This window comes from Panthera tigris, chromosome E3 (assembly GCF_018350195.1).
Source record: "Panthera tigris isolate Pti1 chromosome E3, P.tigris_Pti1_mat1.1, whole genome shotgun sequence".
Classification (NCBI taxonomy): domain Eukaryota; kingdom Metazoa; phylum Chordata; class Mammalia; order Carnivora; family Felidae; genus Panthera; species Panthera tigris.
Window position 1 is genome coordinate 9331127 of NC_056675.1, and position 20750 is coordinate 9351876.

The 20750-nt window shown below is 52.5% G+C and overlaps 2 protein-coding genes across 6 annotated transcripts in view; one reads left to right on the forward strand and one right to left on the reverse strand.

Annotated features, from left to right (window-relative positions):
* Window positions 1-3072: 3072 nt before the first annotated feature.
* MDH2 (malate dehydrogenase 2) lies at window positions 3073-18593 on the reverse strand. Its single transcript, XM_042970821.1, has 9 exons — window positions 18416-18593; window positions 13632-13800; window positions 11758-11841; window positions 11142-11251; window positions 9505-9630; window positions 6781-6858; window positions 5569-5668; window positions 5060-5211; window positions 3073-3388 (listed from the first exon to the last, which is right to left on the reverse strand). Exons 1-9 carry the CDS (start codon window positions 18479-18481, stop codon window positions 3257-3259), a joined length of 1017 nt encoding a protein of 338 aa, XP_042826755.1. The 5' UTR covers window positions 18482-18593; the 3' UTR covers window positions 3073-3256.
* A 68-nt stretch (window positions 18594-18661) lies between these two features.
* The window catches only part of STYXL1 (serine/threonine/tyrosine interacting like 1), a 73360-nt gene continuing 71271 nt past the window's right edge, over window positions 18662-20750 (forward strand). For all 5 annotated transcript variants that reach the window (XM_042970818.1, XM_042970817.1, XM_042970819.1 and 2 more), the window contains exon 1: window positions 18662-18856. The gene's annotated coding sequence lies outside the window, so the exon portion shown is untranslated. The remainder of the gene's footprint in view (window positions 18857-20750) is intronic.

The following is a 20750-nucleotide window of genomic DNA, read 5'->3' on the forward strand; positions in this document are numbered from 1 at the left end:
CGGGACCGGCTCTTGGGCCATGCAATTACCCTCGGCGCGGATGCCCCGCGGCTTCCACGCCAGGCTCCCCTCTGCTTTCTAAAGGCTGCTTCTTGGCTTCCTCCTGCAAAGGGCTCAGCCAGCTCATTATGGTCATTAACACCAAACCCTCAAACGCTCAATCCCTGGGTTTTTGTTCCTCGCCGAGGGGGACCGGAATCGTGTGTCAGGAGGCAGCGGGTCTGTGTGGACCCGGAGGCACATAATTGGAGCTTGAAAGTGGGGGTGCGGCTAGCCTCACCCTCGCCCGATAACTGGCTGATGGACTTCTGCGTGGTGGGAACGGGGCTGGGAGATGCTGGTGCGTCTCCATGTCCCTGTCATCCCTTCCCTCCCACTCACTGCCACCCTATTTTGGGCCTTCAGCCTTTCTGCTGCTGCATCTTCCCTACTTAAAGGGCAGCCTCCAGGCCTGTAGCAAGGGTGTCACCTGCCCCCCCCCCCCCCCCCGCCAGTGGGGTGTTAAAAGCCCCATCCTAGGATCGAGTGGGCGCCTCTGGCATCCTCCTCCCGGTCCCCATTTCCAGAGTGGAGCCCAGGCTCTTCAACCTGGCATTTAAGACCATCCCCAGAATAGTGCCAGCTCCCTCCGCCTGTGCCCTAGGCTGCCAGCCATACACTTGGCCCTTCCTCAAGCACATCTTGAGCCCATTCTCTCAAGTCCAGCCACCCCTGCTGTTGCCAGACAAGCCCATCCTGCTCCCCTGACCGTGGGAATCCTACCCAGCTCACAGCCTCCTCCCCACTCCCGAATACCTCGGTGGGGCCTCTCCCTGGATCCTTGCCTCTGCCAAAATATCCAGAAATAACCTTGTCCTGAGTCCTGCCCTACTTTATCTGTACTTTTCTCTCTGGTTCTCAACGTACCTGACTTGAGCCCCGAAGGGCAGGAGGCCTACCTATGTAGAAAGAGCTCTGAGGTAGCCAGTGTCCAAAGGGATGGGTGGGCCAATGCCGCTTCCCCAGCACAGTCGGGAAGAATCTGGAGCATTCTCCATTCTTGTCCCCCACTCCCCCTTCTCAGACTGCTAGATCAGAACTTTTGAGAGGTGGGAGTCAGGAAGCTGCATCTTTTTTTTTTTTTTTTAAGTTTATTTATTTATTTTGAGAGAGTGTGTGTGAGCAGGGGAGGGGCAGAGAGAGGAGGGAGAAAATCCCAAGCAGGATCCACCCTGTCAGTGCAGAGCCCGACTTGGGGCTCAAACTCATGAACTGTGAGATCATGACCTGAGCAGAAACCAAGAGGCGGAGGCGCAATTGACTGAGCCACCCAGGCGCCCCAGGAAGCTGCATCTTTGGCAAACGGGCTTGGGAGGCCTTTGTGTGGTGACCGCTGGTACGTGGAGAAGGGCTCTGACCATCCTAAACAAGACGACCTGCTTTGAGTCACCAGCACTAGGTCCTGCCTGTCAGGGTTGTCCCAAGGATCCCATGACATAGCAAATGACCCCAGAGAGCTAGCGTGGTGTTGCACATGTGGAATTACTCCAAAGGTGGTGTCCAGAGCCGTGCCCTTTATAGTAGTGAAACTATAAACTACAGTAGTGAAACTCAGCAACTGAATTATCTAATGGCAGTGGAATAGATTACTGTGGGCTCACCTTAAGGGTTACCCCGTTATTACAAGCGGGAAGGGAAGATGTATCTGTGCTTACAGGAGTCACGTGTGGTCGCTCATCTAAGTGGGCCCCTGAAGAGCCAGGCCCGCCTGCCCTGCCCTGCCCAGTCCGCTCCCACCACACGCCGGGGCCTGCCGGGGGACCTGCTTTAAGCACGAGGATGTGGCAGAAGTGATGCCGGGCCGGTTCTGAGCCCATCCTGATGCCTGGCAGTTTCTGCTTTTGCACTTTTGGGAACCCTGAGCTGTCAAGGAAGAAGTCTGCCCACTCTGCACAGAGGCCCCGTGGAGAGTGACAAGCCTGGCTGCCCCAGGGTCCCCCCAACACCAGCCATGGCGAGCTATAGTCTCCAGTGGGCCAGACTGGCCAGTTCCTGCACCTGGTGGGGTGGGGACCACCCAGCAGAACCTTGTCCACATGCAGAAAGGGGGGGAGGTGCATAAAGTGGCTCTCGAGCAACTAGACTGGGGGGGGGGGGCGGTTGTTTTACAGTAAGAGAACCGGAAGCGTGGGCTGCATGCAAACTGGCACACGAAGTGTTAACTTACAAAATAAGCAAGAGGACAGATTCCATTACCAGCGATTATTTTCCTGCTTTATTTTTTGGCTGCTGTTTTAGGTTTTAAGCAGCAGACACATATTGAGGACTCGTAACAAAACAACGATGTCACAATGATAACGTCCGTCCGTTTTAAAGAGAAGCTGCTGTAGACACATGGGTGTTGGGCGCTGGGCTCAGCTCCGCCCCCACCTGCCCTTTTGCCCTTAAGTTCATCCAGTTGCCGCCACCACGTTCCTTCTCAGGCACGGACAATGGGAATAGGTCCCCCCCATTTACGCTAAGGCCAGAGAATACAACCAAGTTCCTTTTTAGGCCTCTGATGAAGACACGGAGCCAGCCTTCTTGTGTCCCCAGCGCAGCCACGGCAGCTGGCGTTTTGGTTTTTTCTGCTCCTGCCCTGACTTTCCTCACAACTCTGCCTGGGGCAGTCCCCGTCTCTGAACACCCGGGCCTGGTGAGGGGACGATGGGGTTCAGAGAGAGACGGAAGTCAGCCAAGGCAGCTCCAGCGTAGACGATGGAGCGGTCTGCTTAGGCAGAAACCACCATGTGGGAAGGACTGGGGATGGAAAAGGGCAGCTGGGCAAGTGCCACCAGCTGTCACCCCGCCACAGCTGCGTTCCAAGGACTCAGGAATCGGAGCCGAGCCCTCCTCAGTTTGCACAGCTGAGGGACACACTGTTGCAGGGCAGGGTTGGGGCGGGGGGGACAGCCACTGATAAAGATTCTAGATGTTCTCGAAGCTACTGATGAAACCATCATGCGTCAGTCTAATATGTAAATAACATCTTCCGATTCGTGATGCCAGGCCCTCTGAAGCAGGGGGAAGAAAGCACGTTTACGGAGACCTTGATAAAGAAATTCAGAGCCTGCTTTTATTGAGGCACCCACAGACAGACCCACGATTTGGAAGGGGCGGCAACGTTAACACAACACTCGTGGGTAACGCGACTGAAACACGAAGGGGTGTGAGACGGCTTTACAGGGACATGATGCCTTCATAAGTTAGGGATGCGGACCGCTCACCAACTGCCCTCTCATTTCATGTTCTTCACGAACTCTTCTCCTTTCTTGATGGAGGCCTTCAGCTCAGGGAGGGCTTCGGCGATCATCTTCTCTTCGAAAGGAGAGATCTTGCCGATGCCTAGGTTCTTCTCGATGCCCTTTTTCTGGAGGAGAGAGGAGGTGGTAAAAACGGACAATTCTGAAATTAACAACAACCGCTAAAAATACTGTAAATTTTACAGCCGGTTTCTGTGGACGAGGCTGTTGAGCAAAACCCGCCATGTAACTTCACGGCTCTGCCCCGAGCCCGGGCTTCAGGCAGACGATCCTCGGCTGGGATCTGGACTCGTTCACTCACACCATGTGCACTTTGGCCAAGGCGGTTTCCTCATCTAGAAAACGGGCATACTCTCCACCTCAAAGGAGGCGGTGAGAACACACGCGGGCGACTTGGCACCCAGGGTGCTTGGTCATTAGCAGCGCCGAATGTTTTTCTTCCCAACACAGAGCATACTTTTGGGTTCTAGTCTTTTCCCCGAGTTGGTAATAGCCACCCGGGTCCGATGTGACATCAGGAAAACAACAGGTGTCTGTCACCGTGTCACCTCCACGGTTGAGCTGGTGTCTGTGTGAGCAGGGGAGGCTTCCAGGCCATCTCCCTGGAGAGCCCTCCCTGACTCCAGGGCCTGCAGGGCCTGCCCCACCACACTGGTCACGGCATTAGTCTGTTTAGTGGGTCTCTCCACCACACAGAGTCCCCGAGGCCCGGGGCCATTGTCTCCGGGATCTTTGGACACCAGGGCATCTGTGGGAAGGGCCCCTGGGTGGCTTGGCATGTCACCACACAGTTCCTTTCTGGGGAGAAGATGAAGGCAACCACACATCTGCCTGACGTCAGCAGCCACCCGCACATCAGAAACAGAGTGAGACTTAGGGGTTTCTGCTCCCTGAAGGCTTGGGGAGGGTCATCAGACCGGACAGCTGCCTCCAAAACAGCCTGACTGAAGCCAAGCACTGGGGCCAGAGGGGCTCTATCCCAGACACCACGGTTCCAAGGGGGTCTGCAACACATTCCAGGAAGAAAACCGGTAGGGGTGAGAGCAAGGGAGCAGGGGCACCTGAGCTGGAAAATATCACAGCTCTGCCAGCTCTCCAGGCCTCCCTGGAAGAGGGACGGGGCTCGGCGCGCCCCGAGGTCAGAGCAAGAACGAACAAGCATGAGCCACGGGGCGACGTCACACAGGATGGGGAAGGGAAGCCTTTTCCTCCAGAAGTGCCCACGGCCGCCTGGAGATAGAACACGTGTCTCATCAAGAAACACAGCGAGGGGCGCCTGGGTGGCTCAGTCGGTTCAGCGTCCGACTTCAGCTCAGGTCATGATCTCACAGCTTGTGGGTTCGAGCCCCGCATTGGGCTCTGTACTGACAGCTCAGAGCCTGGAGCCTGCTTCGGATTCTGTGTTTCATTCTCGCTCTGCCCCTCCCCAGCTCGTGCTCTGTCTCTGTTCTTCTCAAGAAGAAACATTAAAAAAAAATTAAAACAAAAAAGAAAGAAACACACTGAGACAGCTGCGCTGACCAGCCGGCAGAGCCACAGGGAAGGGATTCACGTGCCAGCGGGTTCCTACGCAGCCCCCCTCAGCCTGAGGTTTCTCCCTGCTCGTAATTCTATGATGTGCGTCCACCCTCCAAACCCCAGCACAGGCCAGGCACCGGGATACAGTTACCGCACAACGGGAAACCGAATTATGGAGCAAACAGCCAGGGCTCCCGACCTTAAGCATAGACAATGAGCCTCCTTCCGCGAGCCCAAGACACAGCCTCCAGGATACGTACCCCCAGCAGTAAAGGTGTGGAGAAATAGGGACAGTCTGTTTCTTGGGATTTAACGAAGGAACATTCGACAACTCCTTCCTTTCCGTTGATGGCATCCACGAGGGAGAAGACAAACCGGGCTCCGGCGTATGCCATAGACAGGGTGGCAGAGCCTAGGAGGGCACGGGCAGGTTAGCCAAGCCAGCACCGGGACGGTAAAGCCCAGGAGAGGCCGCCCTGTCAGCTAAGTAACATCTTCCACATCTTCCCCTTTAGCGGTGAAGAATTCAATCAGCGTCTCTTCATTTTACAAACTCACGAATAGCACACAACTGGCTTCGCCAAGCTCAGACACCCTTCCATGCCACACAGCCGAGCTGCCCTCTGCTGCGGGACGGGCCCACCCAGTGAACACATCTGAAGCTAAGAGAAGGGTTCGCTGCCTGCCCGGGCCCTTCCGGTCTTCAGCCGTGAGCTGGAGGGCCTCTGGCATCAGCACCCCACACGGGGGTCGTCCCCCAAGAATCTACCTGCTCCAGCTTTGGCCTTCACCACCTCCGTGCCGGCCTCCTGGATCCGCCCAGTGACGGCTGTCAGCTGGTCCTGGGGTAGGTCCACCTTGGGAGTACACTGCAGGCCAAAGTCACAGGGAGCACGTGAGCAGGGGCTGCTGCCACTCCCAGACCCCATGTCCCCTCCCCCTGTCATGGCAGGACCCCCCCGCCGCCACTGCACGGGATACCAAGACCACCTTTGCTTTAAAGTACGTCACCTTTTTGGGAGGTGTAGTGCGGTCCCTACTCATTTTTTTTTTTTAAGTGGGTTCCACACCCAACCTGGGGCTTGAACTCACAACCCTGAGATTAAGAGTCATAGGCTCCAGCGACTGAGCCAGCCAGGCGCTCCCGGTTCCTACTCATTTTTAAAGAACTTTTAGTATTTTGGACTAATTTTAGGTTTAGTGAAGAGTCGTAAAAACAGCACAAAGATTTCCCTCACCCAGCCTACCCTAACGTTAGCATCTCACGTAACCACGGGGCAATTCTAAGGAACAGAAAATCTTCATCGATATGTTGACTACGGGCCCCACCCAGAGGTCACCCACTTCCCCACTGCTGTCCCTTTCCTGTCCCTTTTCTGATCCAGGACCCCAGCGGATGGTTATCCCAGCTCAGTCTACTCCTTAGTGGTCCCGTCTTCCGGGACACTTGTCAAGAGTACCGACTGCTCATTTTGTAGAATGTCTCTCAATTTAGCTTTACGGGAGATTTCCCTCATGCTTTTCTTACAACGTTATGCACTTCTGGTGAGGACACCACAAATATTTTGAGTCCTTCCGTGTGCATTAAACTCGGGGATCAGGACACTGGTTTCATTTTCCTCATTCGCGGTGGCGTTCACCTGGTCTCTACTCGTTTTTAAACACAACAGCTTTGCCTGCTCTGACCTACCCGGGAATCCAGTGGTCCCCACGGCAGTCTCGCCGTGTTGGGAGCAGGCCGCCGCGAGCACCTTCTGACCGCGCTCACTCCCGCAGGTGTGGACCCCGAGTTGCCGGAGCCCAACCGCAGTCCCACAGGCCACTCGAGAGCCCCCTAGACAATGGGCGGGCCGTAACCACAGCAGGAATCCTCTCGAAATACAAAGATGCTGAGTTCTTTGTCTGTCTTTAGTGCCTCAAAGCGGAACCCCTGAAAGGCGTTCGTGATCCTAAGGCTTCCTGGCAAAGGTGACGCACTTACCTGAGAGATAAGGGGGATGATGGTCTTCCCAGCATGGCCACCAATGACAGGAACATTGACTCGAGCTGGATCCAAACCCTGGCCACCAGAGTATGAAGCTTTGTTAATTTTTAAAGCTCTTTGAGTATAAAATGTCATATCCACCTAAAGCACCGATCCTGGAAAAACCCACGGAACTCAGAACAAAGAAACCACAAAAGACTGAGTCCAGCTGTATTTAGAGTCCCTCCCCGGCCCCACCACATGGTGGAGCAGCAGTGTGAACGGGGCAGCGCGGAGTGACGCGTCATCTGGGGAGGTCACTACGAGGGTCTTCCTTTACAGTGAGCAGAAAACGGCCTCCATGTAGGGTCCCCCCCCGGTGATCCTCGTCAGTCTGGTATCTTCTCAGAACCTGAGGATGACCGTCGTCTTCCCCAGAGCTAATGTCATTCTCCTAGCACAAGCCCAGACTCATGTCCCTACACTGTGTCAGAGACAACAAGTCAAATTCCCTTGCCTTCATTCTAGAGCAAAATTCAAAAACAATTCTAGGAAACCTGGGGGTGAGAACTCTGTCAGCTCAATCTGTGATCAGGACAGAATAAAACTGAGTTGTAAGGGGTCAAAACCCCATGGTTCTTTGTGGGGGCCTGCCAGAAGAGGCTGATTCGTTTGTTAAACCGGAGGCACAACGCCCCCACAAATCTGTGGACCAGGTATTTCTTAAGACGGTCAAAAAAAGGAATCTGGTGGGAGTTATGGGAGGGAAGTGAGCAGTCCCCAAATGATGCCACTTTTCTCAAATGCCGTGGCTGTTAAAGAGGGCAGCCCTCAGTTAGGAACCAGCCTTGCCCGGGAAGGGGGACACAGCCGGATCAAGTTCACGGAGCAGGGGGCTCACGTGGAGGTACCTCTGTGCCAAGGCAGTGTGCTGGTCACCAGGGACACAGGCGTGGACAGACAGAGCCCCCGTTTTTGAGACACTCACTGTCGATTATAAGACAGACACAAATGACGTCCCACTGTCATGTGCTAAGACAGCCGCATGGGGCGGCCTCGGAAGGGTAGCACTTCCTTAGCCTGGGAGAGCCTTCTTGGGAGTGACTTAACTTCATCTGGGAAGCAGCAGGAGGACTTTGCCAAAGGAAGCGTTTTCTAGGCTAAATGAGCAGAGGCCTAGGGTACAAGAAATACCTACAACATCAGCAGAAATGCAAAGAGAAGGTGGCAAAGGGGGCAAGAGATGGCCGAGGGACTGAGGAGGGTCCAGACGCTGGAGGTTTAAGGGCCAACATTCATTCCTGATACAATTCAGGATTTTCTCAGAATGCCAGAGACCTGAGGTAAAGGGCAATTCACTGAACTGAAGCCTGACAAGCATTAGAGTCTCTGCCAGGGGCCAAGACCCCCCCCCTTCCTCCACCTCAAACAGAACTTCTCTGGCTACGACAGCACCGTCCAGAACTTTCTGCGAGAACACAGAAGCCACATCTGAAATGTGGCCAGTGCAACGAGGACACGGATTTCTAGTTTTATGTAATTCTAAGTAACCAAACCAGCCCCATGTAGCCGGTGTGTTGCCGCAGGTCTGGGGCCTGGGGGAGATGGTGTGCTTCGGCCAAGAGCTGGTAGCACCACGAGAGCCCAAAGGGAATGAGCACTGTGGCTTCCGTGAAACTGGGCTGGGAGCCTCAGGAAGCCCGAACCCCACCCTCTTGGCCTGTTCTCGGTCAGACTCAGCTGAGCACAAGCTCACCCAGAAAGCTGGTCCTGACTCAGACAACCGCCCTACACGCCCGCGCCGAACCGGTTACTCGATAATATTGTCTCTTGAATCCCAAGGGCTCCCCTATCTTCTGGATCTCTGGGACACCCGTGCCTAGCGCAGAAGCTAGGGACGCACCGCAGCACGAGCTGAAGCAGGGTGTCACGCCTCAGAGGCAAACCTGCCAGGCGCACAGGGAGCAGGGGGTACAACGAAGGTCAACGGTGTCGTGTGTGCCCTCCTTGCTTGGCCGTGCGCATGACCCCTGTTCCTACTTTAGAGTCCCCCTCATCTGCAAAGTCAGAAAAAAACGGCCTGAAGCTCAGGAAGGGCACTTCTTTAGGTCAGAGGAAGTGGTTCTGCTGGATCCACACCCCAAGACTCGGAAGCGACCAACGAGAGGCACCGAGGATGCCAGAGCTGGTGCCCGTGTCGAACCCACCCCAGGACGGGCCTGGCAGCTCAGTTGGCAGCCCAAGGAGCCGCAGGCAACTGGCCAGATGCGAACTCGCTGAGGCAACCCAAGAAGGGAGCCAGAACTATCGATCAGCAACGAAAGTCCTGACACCTCAGGCCTTCCGGAACCTTCCTTAGTTCTTCGTGTTTGCCAACTTTACCATTTGTCTAACAATCAGCAGGTAAATCCTGTTAGTTCTAATTTTCAGAGGCAATGAACTTGGAGAGTACAACCCAGCTGAGCCAGCGAGAAACCCAGGAAAAGCCTGGACCCATAAGGCACCAGGGAGGACAGACAGAGTCGAGTCAAGACTGAAGCTGGCCATGGTTCAAACCTGCATGGGCCTGTGTGGATTGCCCAAAAAAGCGTGAGGGCAACTCTCCCCAACAGGGGCAAGCCCCAAGAACACTGATGACTCTGGAGTCCCAAGTGACGTGTTAAGTGCCTGGTCTCCTATGCCCACAGGTCAGCCAAGGATAGCCAGGAACATAACTTGAAAAATATCCGGCGCAGCTCTTACCTTCAGTTCTGCAATAAAAGTGTTGGCTCTGACAATGTCCAGGGTTGTCACCCCGAAGATTTTATTGGGGTTGTATACGCCATGCTTCTTGAAAACTTCCGCCGTGATCGGGATGGTGGAGTTAACCTAGTAGATCGAGAGAGTGGCGTAACTTGCCCTGCATTCTGAGAGAAGAGGCATGCGACCGAAGGACAAGTCTCTTCCCCAGACCATTAATAAGTCCTAAGGTGCCAAACCGCTCCGCTGTTTACAAGCAAGTCACCCTCAAGACAGAATAGGTCACCGTGGGCCAACTTCCTCTTTTCCCCCTGATGTGAACAAAGAGCCCTTCGTCTTGGCAGGTGCTGTTTACCCTTAGTGGCTTCTGAGCCCACAGCTCCAATGGGCACGTGCCTTGCCAGCTATCGACCTAAATGGTGAGGACGGCTCCACTGGACACCGTCCTCCCCAGCTGGGGCTGACACCTGAACGGCCATTCCTAAAACAGGACGGCATCGCACACGGCCAGAGACCGAGGGCTCGGGGTCAAGTCCCAGCTCTGCTGCGCTGCGAGGCAACCCTGGGCAAGCTTCCTCAACTCCTAGGACTTGGTTCCTCACCGTAACACAGAGGAGACAACTACCCCACGAGGCTGTGAGGGTTACAGGACTTAATATACAGCAAGTGCGGACACGTTGCCGGGTGCATAGAAAACATGTAATAAAAACGAAAGAAAACGGCAGGACTTCTATCAGGCACCAGGTTAGCTTCCCAGCAGCAGCTGCTTTCCATGGCTGACTGGATGCCCCGAGGAGGGCGAGCCAGGTGGAGATCCGCTTCTCAGAGGCACCAGGCACAGCCTCTCGTGGGGCACAATCTCGTGGATTGGCAGGCACATCCCCAATCAACACCACTGTGGCTGCACTTCTACCCAGAACCCGATCCTCAGAGACCAGATTCACCCAGGAGGGAGGCACGGAGAGGGCTGTGGTTAAATGCAACCCGGGCTGCTGGGGAGGCTTGGGGGCCACGCCGTCTTCTCGGGGAGGAGACAGCACGTGTGCTTTCAGGTTTAGAGGATAAGCTCCCTACAAAAACCCGCGAGCAGGGCCTGGGGTGGCTGTGCAAGCGTGACAGGGAACCAGGAAGGGCAAACCCCGAGTAGAATACAGTAAAAGAAGTCAACAGGCCACAACCACCAGGGTTGAATGGAGCCTAAAGAATGGACTTTTCCAGGGCGCCTGGGTGGCTCGGTCGGTTGAGCATCCAACTCTTGATTTCAGCTCAGGTCATGATCTCAGGGTTGTGGGATCGAGCCCCGCATCTGTGTGGACAGCGGAGCCTGTCTGGGATTCTCTCTCTCTCTGTCCCTCTTCCTCTTGCACACGTGCACGTGCTCTCTCAAAATAAATAAACAAACATTAAAACAACAATGACGGACTTTTCAGGTGGAGAAACTAAGACAAAGAGAGGGGAAGTGATTTGCCCAAAGGCACACAAATGGTGGAAAACCCAGGCTGAAATTCCCAGTTACTTCATCCAATCTGTCCCCTGCAGCACCTTAACCGGATATTTATCCCTGTAAGCATATCTGCACACTTTTGCTAATTTTGAGCTTTCGGCACAGTATTCACGGCCTACCTGCCAGAGGCACTTACCGGGTTTGAAATGATGCAGATCATGGCCTCGGGGCAATGCTGGGCGCAGGCAGCGGTCAGGGTGGCCACGATGGAGGCATTGGTGTTGAACAGATCATCCCGTGTCATGCCTGAGAACGAGCCAATTCAACATGCTCACAGAGCACGGAAGGAATTGCCAAAGGTGTAACAAGTGCTCTGTTACGGTTGTTAGATACCCTGGGTGAGACAGGGTCCCCCTTCCAAGGAAATCTATTTTGTAGGAGAAACAAGCTAGTGTGACACGTGCCCAAACAGAGGCTGGTGGAGGGGGTGGAGTGTGGGGAGGAACCAGGGAGGGAGGGATCTGAGGAGGATCATCCAGGATCAGTGAGAATTCCCGAGGGGCGGGTGAAGGAAAGGGCACTCCACGCGGACAGCGGGCACAGAAGCACCAGACTGAGCAGGGGACAGACACAGCAGACGCGTGTAAGTCTTCTGCCAGGCCAAGGAGGAGATTTCCCTCTATCCCGCAGGTACTGGGGAGCCTTTGGAATTTTTCTCTGCCATGGAAACAATGACTTGATCCAGTTTAAAGGAAAACCACTTCCTCACCTGACCCGCAGGGAGACACTAGGCAGGGCTTTCAAACACACACCTGGTTTTCTCGGGACTCCTGCGGGAATAACCACCACATCACAACCTTTCAGGCAGTCTGGCAGCTGCTCAGGTCCGAGGTAGCCTAGAAAATACCATCCCCCCAGGAAAGAGCAAGTTCACCGTTTCTGATCTGGGCAGGCGAGCACATCTTTGGGATAGAGCTGGGGAAGATGGCCAGCCCCACCCGGGTCCGACGCCGACTGAAGGCCTCAGGTGCAAGGCCCACCTGTGAAGTGCTTCCTGGCCACTAATGCCCATGAGTTTGACAATCCCGGCACTCTCTCACGCTACTTTCCTCTAGCCGCCAACTGCCCAGCCCCCGACCCATTCAGAATGGACCAACCCTAGAGGTTTTCCCCAAACCAAACCAAGTCCGCTGTTTGCCTTCACCTGACCCGCCAGCTCCTGAAAGGCCTTCTCAGCCCCCAGGTCAAAGAGCTGCTTATCTCCCTCCTCAATCATCCTGACAAAAGCTCCATCTCGGGGTCAGATCAGAAGGCACACTGAGCGCCATGAAAGAAAGTCACAGAGCTGACAACGCAGGACTCTAAGCGTTTGAGTCTAGTTTGCTTGCTCGTAGGGGAAAAGGTCCATTTTCAAAGATTTCAAGGGAAATTTGCTCCAGTGACCAAAATCTGCTTTGATTTGAACTTTTTCCTTATTGCAGGACCTTCCAGAAGACCTGAAAGAGGATGAGCAAACCAACTGAGGCTATGGAAGGCACAAAAACGTAAGTTCTGACAGTTGACCTCCTGAGCTGTTTGCACCAGCGGAGGATGCGTTGTAAACACCACCACACAGGGCACTTTCATACACCGTCAGCAGAGACGGATCACTGCCACCGCGATGCACCGCCATTTGGTGTATAATACGGTATAATCTTTGACATAGTCACACCTCCTGATTCCACTTTTGGAATCCTAAGAAACAAGATGTGAAGACGAAGATGTTCGTCACAGCTGTGTTTGTGTCTCCAGTGGAGAAACACAGGAAATAGCCCAAAGGCCAACAGGACGGGCATAATAAATCAGTGACCAACTACAGAATTGCCTTAAAAATGATTTAACCAAGGGGCACATGGGTGGCTCAGTCAATTGAGGATCCCACTCTTGATTTCGGCTCAGGTCATGACTTCAGGGTTGTGGGATTGAGCCCCATGTTGGGTTCTGCACCGAGTGTGGAGGCTGCTTGGGAGTCTCTCTCTGCCCGTCCCCGACTCGTGCATGTGTATGCGTGTGTGTGTGTGTGTGTGTGTGTGTGTGTGTGTGTGTGTGTACATATTCTCGCTCTAAGAATAAACTTAAAAAAAAAATGGTTTAACCAATTTGGTAACATGGATAAATACTGCTACAAAGTAAAGGTAAGGGGCGCCTGGGTGGCTCAGTCAGTTGAACTTCTGACTTCGGCTCAGGCCATGATCTCATGGTTTTCTGAGTTCAAGCCCCATATCGGGCTCTCTGCTGTCAGCACAGAGCCTGCTTTAGATCCTCTGTCCCGCTGTCTCTCTGCCTCTGCCCCGCTCGCATGCTCTCTCTCTCTCAAAAGTAAACTTTAAAAAAAAAAAAAAAGTTAAAATAACCAGGATATATAAGTCCCCCCAAATTCCCCTTCCTGATCCTACTGTCTTTTCAAATTAGAAAAAATTAAAAATGGGAAGATTAGACCACCTTTGTTTTCTTCTGAAAGATACTGCTATATAATTTTTACAGGCTCAAGTCCAGAAAGACATTAATTACTTGTGAAATTCAGTTCTACGATGAACATGGAAACCCTGGCTCTGATGTAGTTTCGTCGAAGAATTCTATTCTACGGCTTGGATCCCGGTCTACCGGGGAGAAGAGAAGCAGAGTCCAGGGTCAGCGTGCCCAGTACCTTTCACAGCTGCTCTGGTCTCGATGTGGCTCAGATCTGCAGCCACTCCGGGTGTGTGAGCAATGTCGTAGAGGGTCAGGCGGCTCACCAAGGGGCTGTTCTTGAGGAGAAGCGAAAGGGGCTGCCCAATTCCTCCAGAAGCCCCTAACACGGCTACTTTAGCATTGTTCTGTAAAGGGGCACAGAGAAAGGACTCTTAATATAGAATCGGCATTAAAAGTATTCACATGACAGCCTGTAAAATACCACACTGGGCCTCCTTTATGGCCATGGTGCCAAAGAAGACACAATTGTATTTCGACCAGTCCAAAGGTCCAGTTTTCTTTTGAAACACAGAAACTTATCTCAGGAAAATGAGGAACTTAGGTCTACAGATGTTGTCACGGTCCGGGTCGTACTGCACACGCCCTCCGCAAGGGGAACAAGCCTCACTCAGGCTGCCTTCCCTGCAGCCTGTAGTTTTAAAAACTATACACACATGCATGCAAGCACCTGCCAGCAGGCTGTCACGGTACTTGGGGATGCGGACTTCCTACCTGCCACACGCTAGAATGACTTGCCAACTACAACAAGGCCTGCGAGCTGAAAGACGTGCAAACGGGGTAAGGGGCATCTAGTGTGACAAGCGCCACACAGGTAGATGCCGGGAAAGGCAGCAGTACAAAGAGAACGAGCTGTTTGGGGGGGATTTTGAAGGACGAGTAGGAGTTTACCAGATGGATGCCAGGGGGAGGAGTATGGAATATGGCCTACTGAAGGGAAACAGTCCTCTATGGCTCGAGCATTGCTGGACACACGTGGAGGAAGGAAGAAGGTAGGGCCAAAGCTAAGGGCCTAGCAGAGTGCATCGAGTTCTTTTGGGCAAAGGAGGACCACTGAAAGGCCTTAAAAGCTGGGAAAAGCATGTCCAGAACTGTGTTTTACAAAGTTACGAGGCAGAATGGAAGACAGACTGTAGATCTTCAAGAATGGAGGCAGGGAGACTACTGCAATAGTCCAAGCATGATTCAAGGGTGGGATAAAGGCAAGCATGAAGGATGGGTGAGCTACAAGTGATTCAGTTACTCCCTCCCCTCTCCCTCTATCCAGATGGTGGGCAGAGGGACAAATCTGGGATGACAGCTTCCTGGCTTAAGTAGACAACGTTGCCTTTAAGCTTGGTCTGGAGGTCCTATCCATCTGCACTGGGATTAATGGTAGCCACGGACAAGGCACAAAAGAGAACACAGAGTGACAGGAGCACTAGAGACAGAGCCCCATGAATACCAGCATAAAGGAGGAAGAGGAGTCTGTGAAGGATGATGACCAGGTGAGACTTAAATTAAGGCCACCCTCACCCCAGCCATCCTGAGTAACTAATTCAATGACTGCCTCCTGGTAACCTTTCCTATGAAAGGAATTGATGAAGTGGGATACAAGCCAAACACAGGCAATTTGATTCTTCAATTTGGGAAGGAAGGAAAGAAAGAAAGAGAGAGAAAGAAAGAAAAGAAGAAAAACTAAGTCTTAGAAGAACAGATCTATTCTAAGCAGTGCTCTGAAGCTCGCTCTTATTATACACAAGGTACCCTTCCCCATAAGGCTCACTCAAGGCCTAACCAAAATTCCTCGGTGAGCTGGTTTCTGCTGTAACCCAACAAATGAGAAGGGGGATTATTCCTGGCAGGCAGGCAGGCAGGCAGCCGCCAGGGAAGGAGACAAACTGAGAAAACAGAGACAAAAATCCAAAGCACTGCATGTGGCCATCTAGGGTCCTTATACTATCAACACAGATCTCTACGGCAACGGATGCTGGTAATTATGGACTTTGGTTATCAAAACCTGAAATTAAACCCCAAACCAAGCCCAACCAACCGCCCATCATGTGCCATCTGCTTAAGAAAGGTAAACCCTAAAAGCATACACAACTAAAATTCAAACTCAGTTTTGTTTTGTTTTTTAAATTGGTACTGTAAAGGGGGACCCCTGACTTCCCAGAAGACTTCAGTAGCCACATCAACCAGAACCCAAGGCCTGGCAATGTCATCCACTTCCAGACCTTCAGTTATCACTCTCACGTCTTGTCTCTAATCCTGGGAACTCTCAAATTCCAACTCCCACATTCCCAGCTCTGTCAGACATTCTAACTGTCTAAATAAGTTTATGCTATCTCTCCTACCCTGTTCCCAAATAGTACCTGTGTTCTCCCAAATCCAAACCCTTAGAAGCATTTCCTGCCTCTTCTCTTATCCTGCCTTCCCTTCCGCCAGTTAAGACAGGAAGGACTTGGCATCTCAAACACCTTCCCAACCTGTCCCTGACTTCTGTTCCTGTTCCATTGTCTATCTTTGGCCCCTCACCACCACCTTCAACCATTCTTCAGAAAATTAAACTTTTGAGGGGTACCTGGGTGGCTTAGTCAGTAAAGCATCTGACTTCGGCTCAGGTCATGATCTCACGGCTTGTGGGTTCGAGCCCTGCATGGGGCTCTGTGCTGACAGCTGGGAGCCTGGAGCCTGTTTTGGATTGTCTCCCTCTCTCTCTCTGCCCCTCCCCCGCTCACACTCTGTCTCTGTCTCTCTCTCAAAATAAACATAATAAAAAATTTCATTAAAAAAAAGAAAATTAAACTTTTGGGCATTTCACTTCCTTGCTCAAAAATCTCCTTGAAGTTCCTCATGCCCAGATTGCTCAGCCCGGCTTCCAAGGCTGACCAGGGCAGTGGATCCACCATGGAGCCCCATGGAGATTACTCAAAAATAAAATAAAAAAGAAACAGACTGACCTGATGCCCTCACCAGGGTCCTTAAGTGAATCGGTCCCTTATGATACATAAGATAATCTCCTCCCTTATGATACATAAGATGACCTCCTCGCTCTTTCTTTTACTTTCAATGTTGAGGTGATGTCATTGTTTGTCTATTACAAGGTTTCGTTAATTTAGTTAACATGTATAAAAACACAGTCCTTCAGTGGCGGAATCTTTACAATGTGATGAGAATCTGTGGTACTGCAGAGATTAACTGGTGATCTCTTCCTAAAAGACCAGTCTCCAAACTTGCTGACCTTTTCTGCGCTGAGGAGTGGTGGTCAACAGCACACTGCTCAGTGTGCTTTATGATATAAGTTTACTATAGTTTCTTTTTAAAGTTCTATTTTCTTGTGTTGTAACACATATATGAGTACACACATGGAGAAATAAATATATTGAGGCTGTGCACTTGATTCACTTTTACTGTTAAGGACAGAGGATCCAAAGTCTCTAGACCAATGTTACCTACTTTGCTCAAGCTCATCTTTCTGACTTACTCTAATGCCTTCATCAATACTGCCACTTCTATGTCCATATGCATTTTATTTTAATTTTTTAGAGAGAAAGAGTGCAAGTGGGGGAGGAGGCAGAGGGAGAGACATGTTCAGCACGGAGCCTGATGCGGGGCTCAATCCCATGACTCTGGGACCATGACCTGGGCCAAAATCAAGAGTCGATGCTCAACCAGCTGAGCTACCCAGGTGCCCCTCCAATACGCATTTTAAACTCAACACTTCAAACTGAGCTCCTGATAGCCTCCCCCTGTCCAAATCCACTCTCTGCCAGCAGTCTTTCCCATCTCAGCAATCAGCAATGTCAAAGCCTGAAGTCTTGGTGTCCTCCGTCTGGAACCCTTTATCAGACCATCTGTCGGCAAATCCCACGGTGTTACCTGTGATCAGTTCCCTTCCCCCCACTCCTCAGCATCAATCTTCAGCATCTGTCCTAAGTTTACTCCTTTTGAGCCTATCTCAAGTGCCACTTCTTAGACATCTTATCTCCTGCAGCACGCAGCACAGATCTTGGCAAGCATGGATACTCAATGCTATTATTGTGTACTTATTTTCAAATGAACTGAATACACAAGAAACTGACCTGAAGGACAGAAGCTAAAGCAGAAATTTGGAATCTCCTTTACTAATCACCTCCCTTTTGGATGCAGTGCTTAAGAGCCAATGTGGGCATCTCCTGGGTTCTCAAACTTTGGTTATATTGGAATCACCTGGGACACCTGATAAACATACAAAGGTGTAGGTACTACCCTCCCTTCAATGAACCTGGGTCTGGTCTGCATTAGCTTTCAGGTGATTCTGACACACACCAGTTTGAGAACCACCATCCTAGAAGATGCCTAAAAATAGCTTAGGTTAAGTACTCCCAGGCCAAGTGTTGCACAGTCACCACACCTGGGGTCAGGCCCAGTCCGCCCACAGCAGGAAGGATCCTTCAAAAGAGTCCTTAAGAGGAAGCAGCGTGTTTAGGTTCTTAAAAGGAAGCTTGGTAGTTCAAAAGCCACTGACGGTGAGCGGAAGAGCTGCTTTTAATCCTCTGGCTAAATGACTGTGTAACAACCTTGGACCAGTTCCCTACCCTCGGTATCTCATTTTGTACTATGGAGTTAATAATTACACGTTATGTGTACGGATGCTACAGAAAGAACAAGGTTAGTACTATAGAAAGTTGCATACAAGCATAAATTACTTTCGGCCCTGCAGCCCGGGCTTCTCAACCCTGAAGGAATGCAGGGCAAGAACAGGTCCTCCTGGGGTCCGGAGGACGAGCTGGGGGACTCCCCCCACCACTTTCTCCCGGGCTTTCTTTTGGCACTTCCCGCACAGTAACCGGGCCGGCCCAGGGCGCCACAGCCGCGGGTCGGTACCGGGCCGCCCTGCGATCTAGGGCGGCCCCGGGGATCAGGGCTGCTCGCGAGCCCAGAACCCACGTGGCCCAGGCAGGGGACCCCCGCCTGCAGGCAGCCCCTCATCGGGCCTACCTGGGCTGAGGTGCTGAAGCTGCGGCGGAGAGCGGCGCCGGCAGGGCGGGTGAGGGCGGACAGCATGGCTGTAGCGGGAGGGGCGCGGACCGGCAGGCAAAGGAGCTGGCGGAGGCAAGTGACACCAACGACCTCCACGGTGTACAGGCCCTGCCGGCTCCGCTCCGCCCGGCCTCGCGAGAATGGCCCGGCTTCCGGCCCCGCCCTCCGCCCCCCAAATCTCGCGGTGTCACGTCCATCTCTGGGTTGTGGTGGAGAAGGACTGCGGGGGGCTCGATTTCTGCGCGCAGGAAGCGCCGTCAGGGCAGGGTCGTAGCGCGTGAAGCGTTCCGTGCGGCCGGTGGTGGAGCCGCGGTCGCGAGTGGGAGGGAGAGTTCTCACCAGAGCGGTGGAAGAGGTCGAGATTTAGACTGGAAGAGCCTTAGAGGAGCCATTTTACAGGTGGGGCTCCAGACAAAGGCCCTGACAGGGAGACAGGTCGAGGTCGCGCTGCAGGCCCGGCGGAGGGGGTGCGGTCCGGGCCCTAGACCTCAGCCCAGACCACCCAGCCTGCTCCGGGAGGCCTCAGGGCCTCCGAGCTCTGGAAAGCTCTGGAAGAGAAAAGGGGAGAGGAGGTTGAGCCCTGGGGGTGGGGTGGGAGAATGGGGTCCCCTCTCATCAGTCACTTCGATGCACCCCTCCTTCCCCCGGGTCACGTACACGTACCGCCCACCCACCAGTACCCTAGTCCTTGGAGGTGCACAGGACCCTCTGTTAGGGTTCAGAGAGCTTTACAAACACCACCACTGAGAATGGCGGACACAGCACTGCTGGGCGAGGCACCGTTATAGTTTCAGGAAAGCAGCCCCGTGTTGCAGAGGAGGGAACTGGTATCTAGGTGGTAACTTGCATGGTCACCCGATCCCTACTCCTCAGGTCTACCCAGCCATGCTGTGAACACGGCCACATTGTTTCTGCTTTAGGTACGGAGAAACTGTCGCTTGACACCCAGCTATAAGGGGATTTGTTTGGAGTTTATCCAGACAGGAAGTAAAGCTGTGGTTCTTGCTCACAAGGAACTTATCACTTACATTTATAAGCTGAATTATAGAAGCTTCCTTTCCCCCCAACTGTTTCCTGGGTACACAGAGAGTTCCTTGCCCTCAGCCAAGGGGTGGGGGTGGGGGGCAGATAGAGGTGCAGCAGGTTGTTGGTTTAACAAGATCCGCCCATTTTCTTGCGTTCAGGGAGCTGAGTCTAGCGGGAGAGAGGGGCAAATTGCAGGCAGCATGATATGGGCCACACTAGGAGAGTTACGAGGTCCGATGAGAACAGGAGGTGCATCCAACCCTGCAACAAGCTGAGACGTTCCGGAGGGAGTTACTCAGTGGGACCATTCGACTCTAGAGAAGAGAGAGAGCCCTGCCTGGCTGTGGGGGTGCAAGTGTTTGAGTTGAGGAAGAAGAGTCCAAAGTAAAACCTGGGGCTAGGAAAGCCCAAGTCTACAGATGGTGACTAGATCCTCTCTGTTGGAGTGGGGACCTGCAGACGAGCAGTGTATCTTACCACCAACTGTTCTCTGGTTAATTATTTACCCCTCTATTTTACCACTAGAACCGAGACTACCTTGTGGTCGGGTACATCTCTCATCCCTGAGCCTTTACCGTCCAGCAGATCTCTGAATTTTGGAAGAGTTGAATAGCTTTAGATAAGGCTGAGAAAAGCGGGTTGCAAAACAAATGAACAAACATTGTGCAGGAGCAACGAATGTTAGCTGAGAAGTTTATATTTTATTCCTTAGGCAGCAAGTGTTTATGATGATGCCACTGGCACTATGGGGGAAGATTGGACTGACCTTAACATGCCAAGGATTCGGATGGCAAGATCTGGAGGGCAGGGAAATTGTTTGGGAGGCTATCCTAGGAGATGTTAAAGATCTGAGTTACGGTGGCCATGGACACGGAGGGAGTGGGGCCAATGAGGGAGAAGTCTCCGGGGAAAAATTGATTAGTTTGCGGGTTTAAGAAATGAAAGATGGGGGCACCTGGGTGGTTCAGTCAGTTAAGCATCCAACTCTTGATTTTTGGCTCAGGCCATGATCTCATGGTTCGTGGGATCGAGCCCCACATCGGGCTCTGCACTGATAGCATGGAGCCCCCTTGGGATTCTCTCTGCCCCTCCCAGTGTGTGTGCACCTTCTCGCTCCCTCTCTCCCTTTATATATATATACATATATACATATATATATTATACATATGTATATATGTATATATATAATTATATATACATATACATTATATATATAATATATATATATTTTTAAAAAAGGAATGAAAGAAATGTGGAAGATCAGACT

Bases quoted from the DNA above. Each gene is read 5' to 3' on its own strand.
- MDH2 (XM_042970821.1), bottom strand. From the start codon at position 18,481: ATGCTGTCCGCCCTCACCCGCCCTGCCGGCGCCGCTCTCCGCCGCAGC. The intron at 11,252-11,757 runs GTGTGTGTTTGA...GCTCGTTCTCAG, and splicing joins AGGAGTCCCGAGAAAACCAG to GCATGACACGGGATGATCTG. The intron at 5,669-6,780 runs GTAAGTGCGTCA...TTTGGCCTGCAG, and splicing joins TCATCCCCCTTATCTCTCAG to TGTACTCCCAAGGTGGACCT.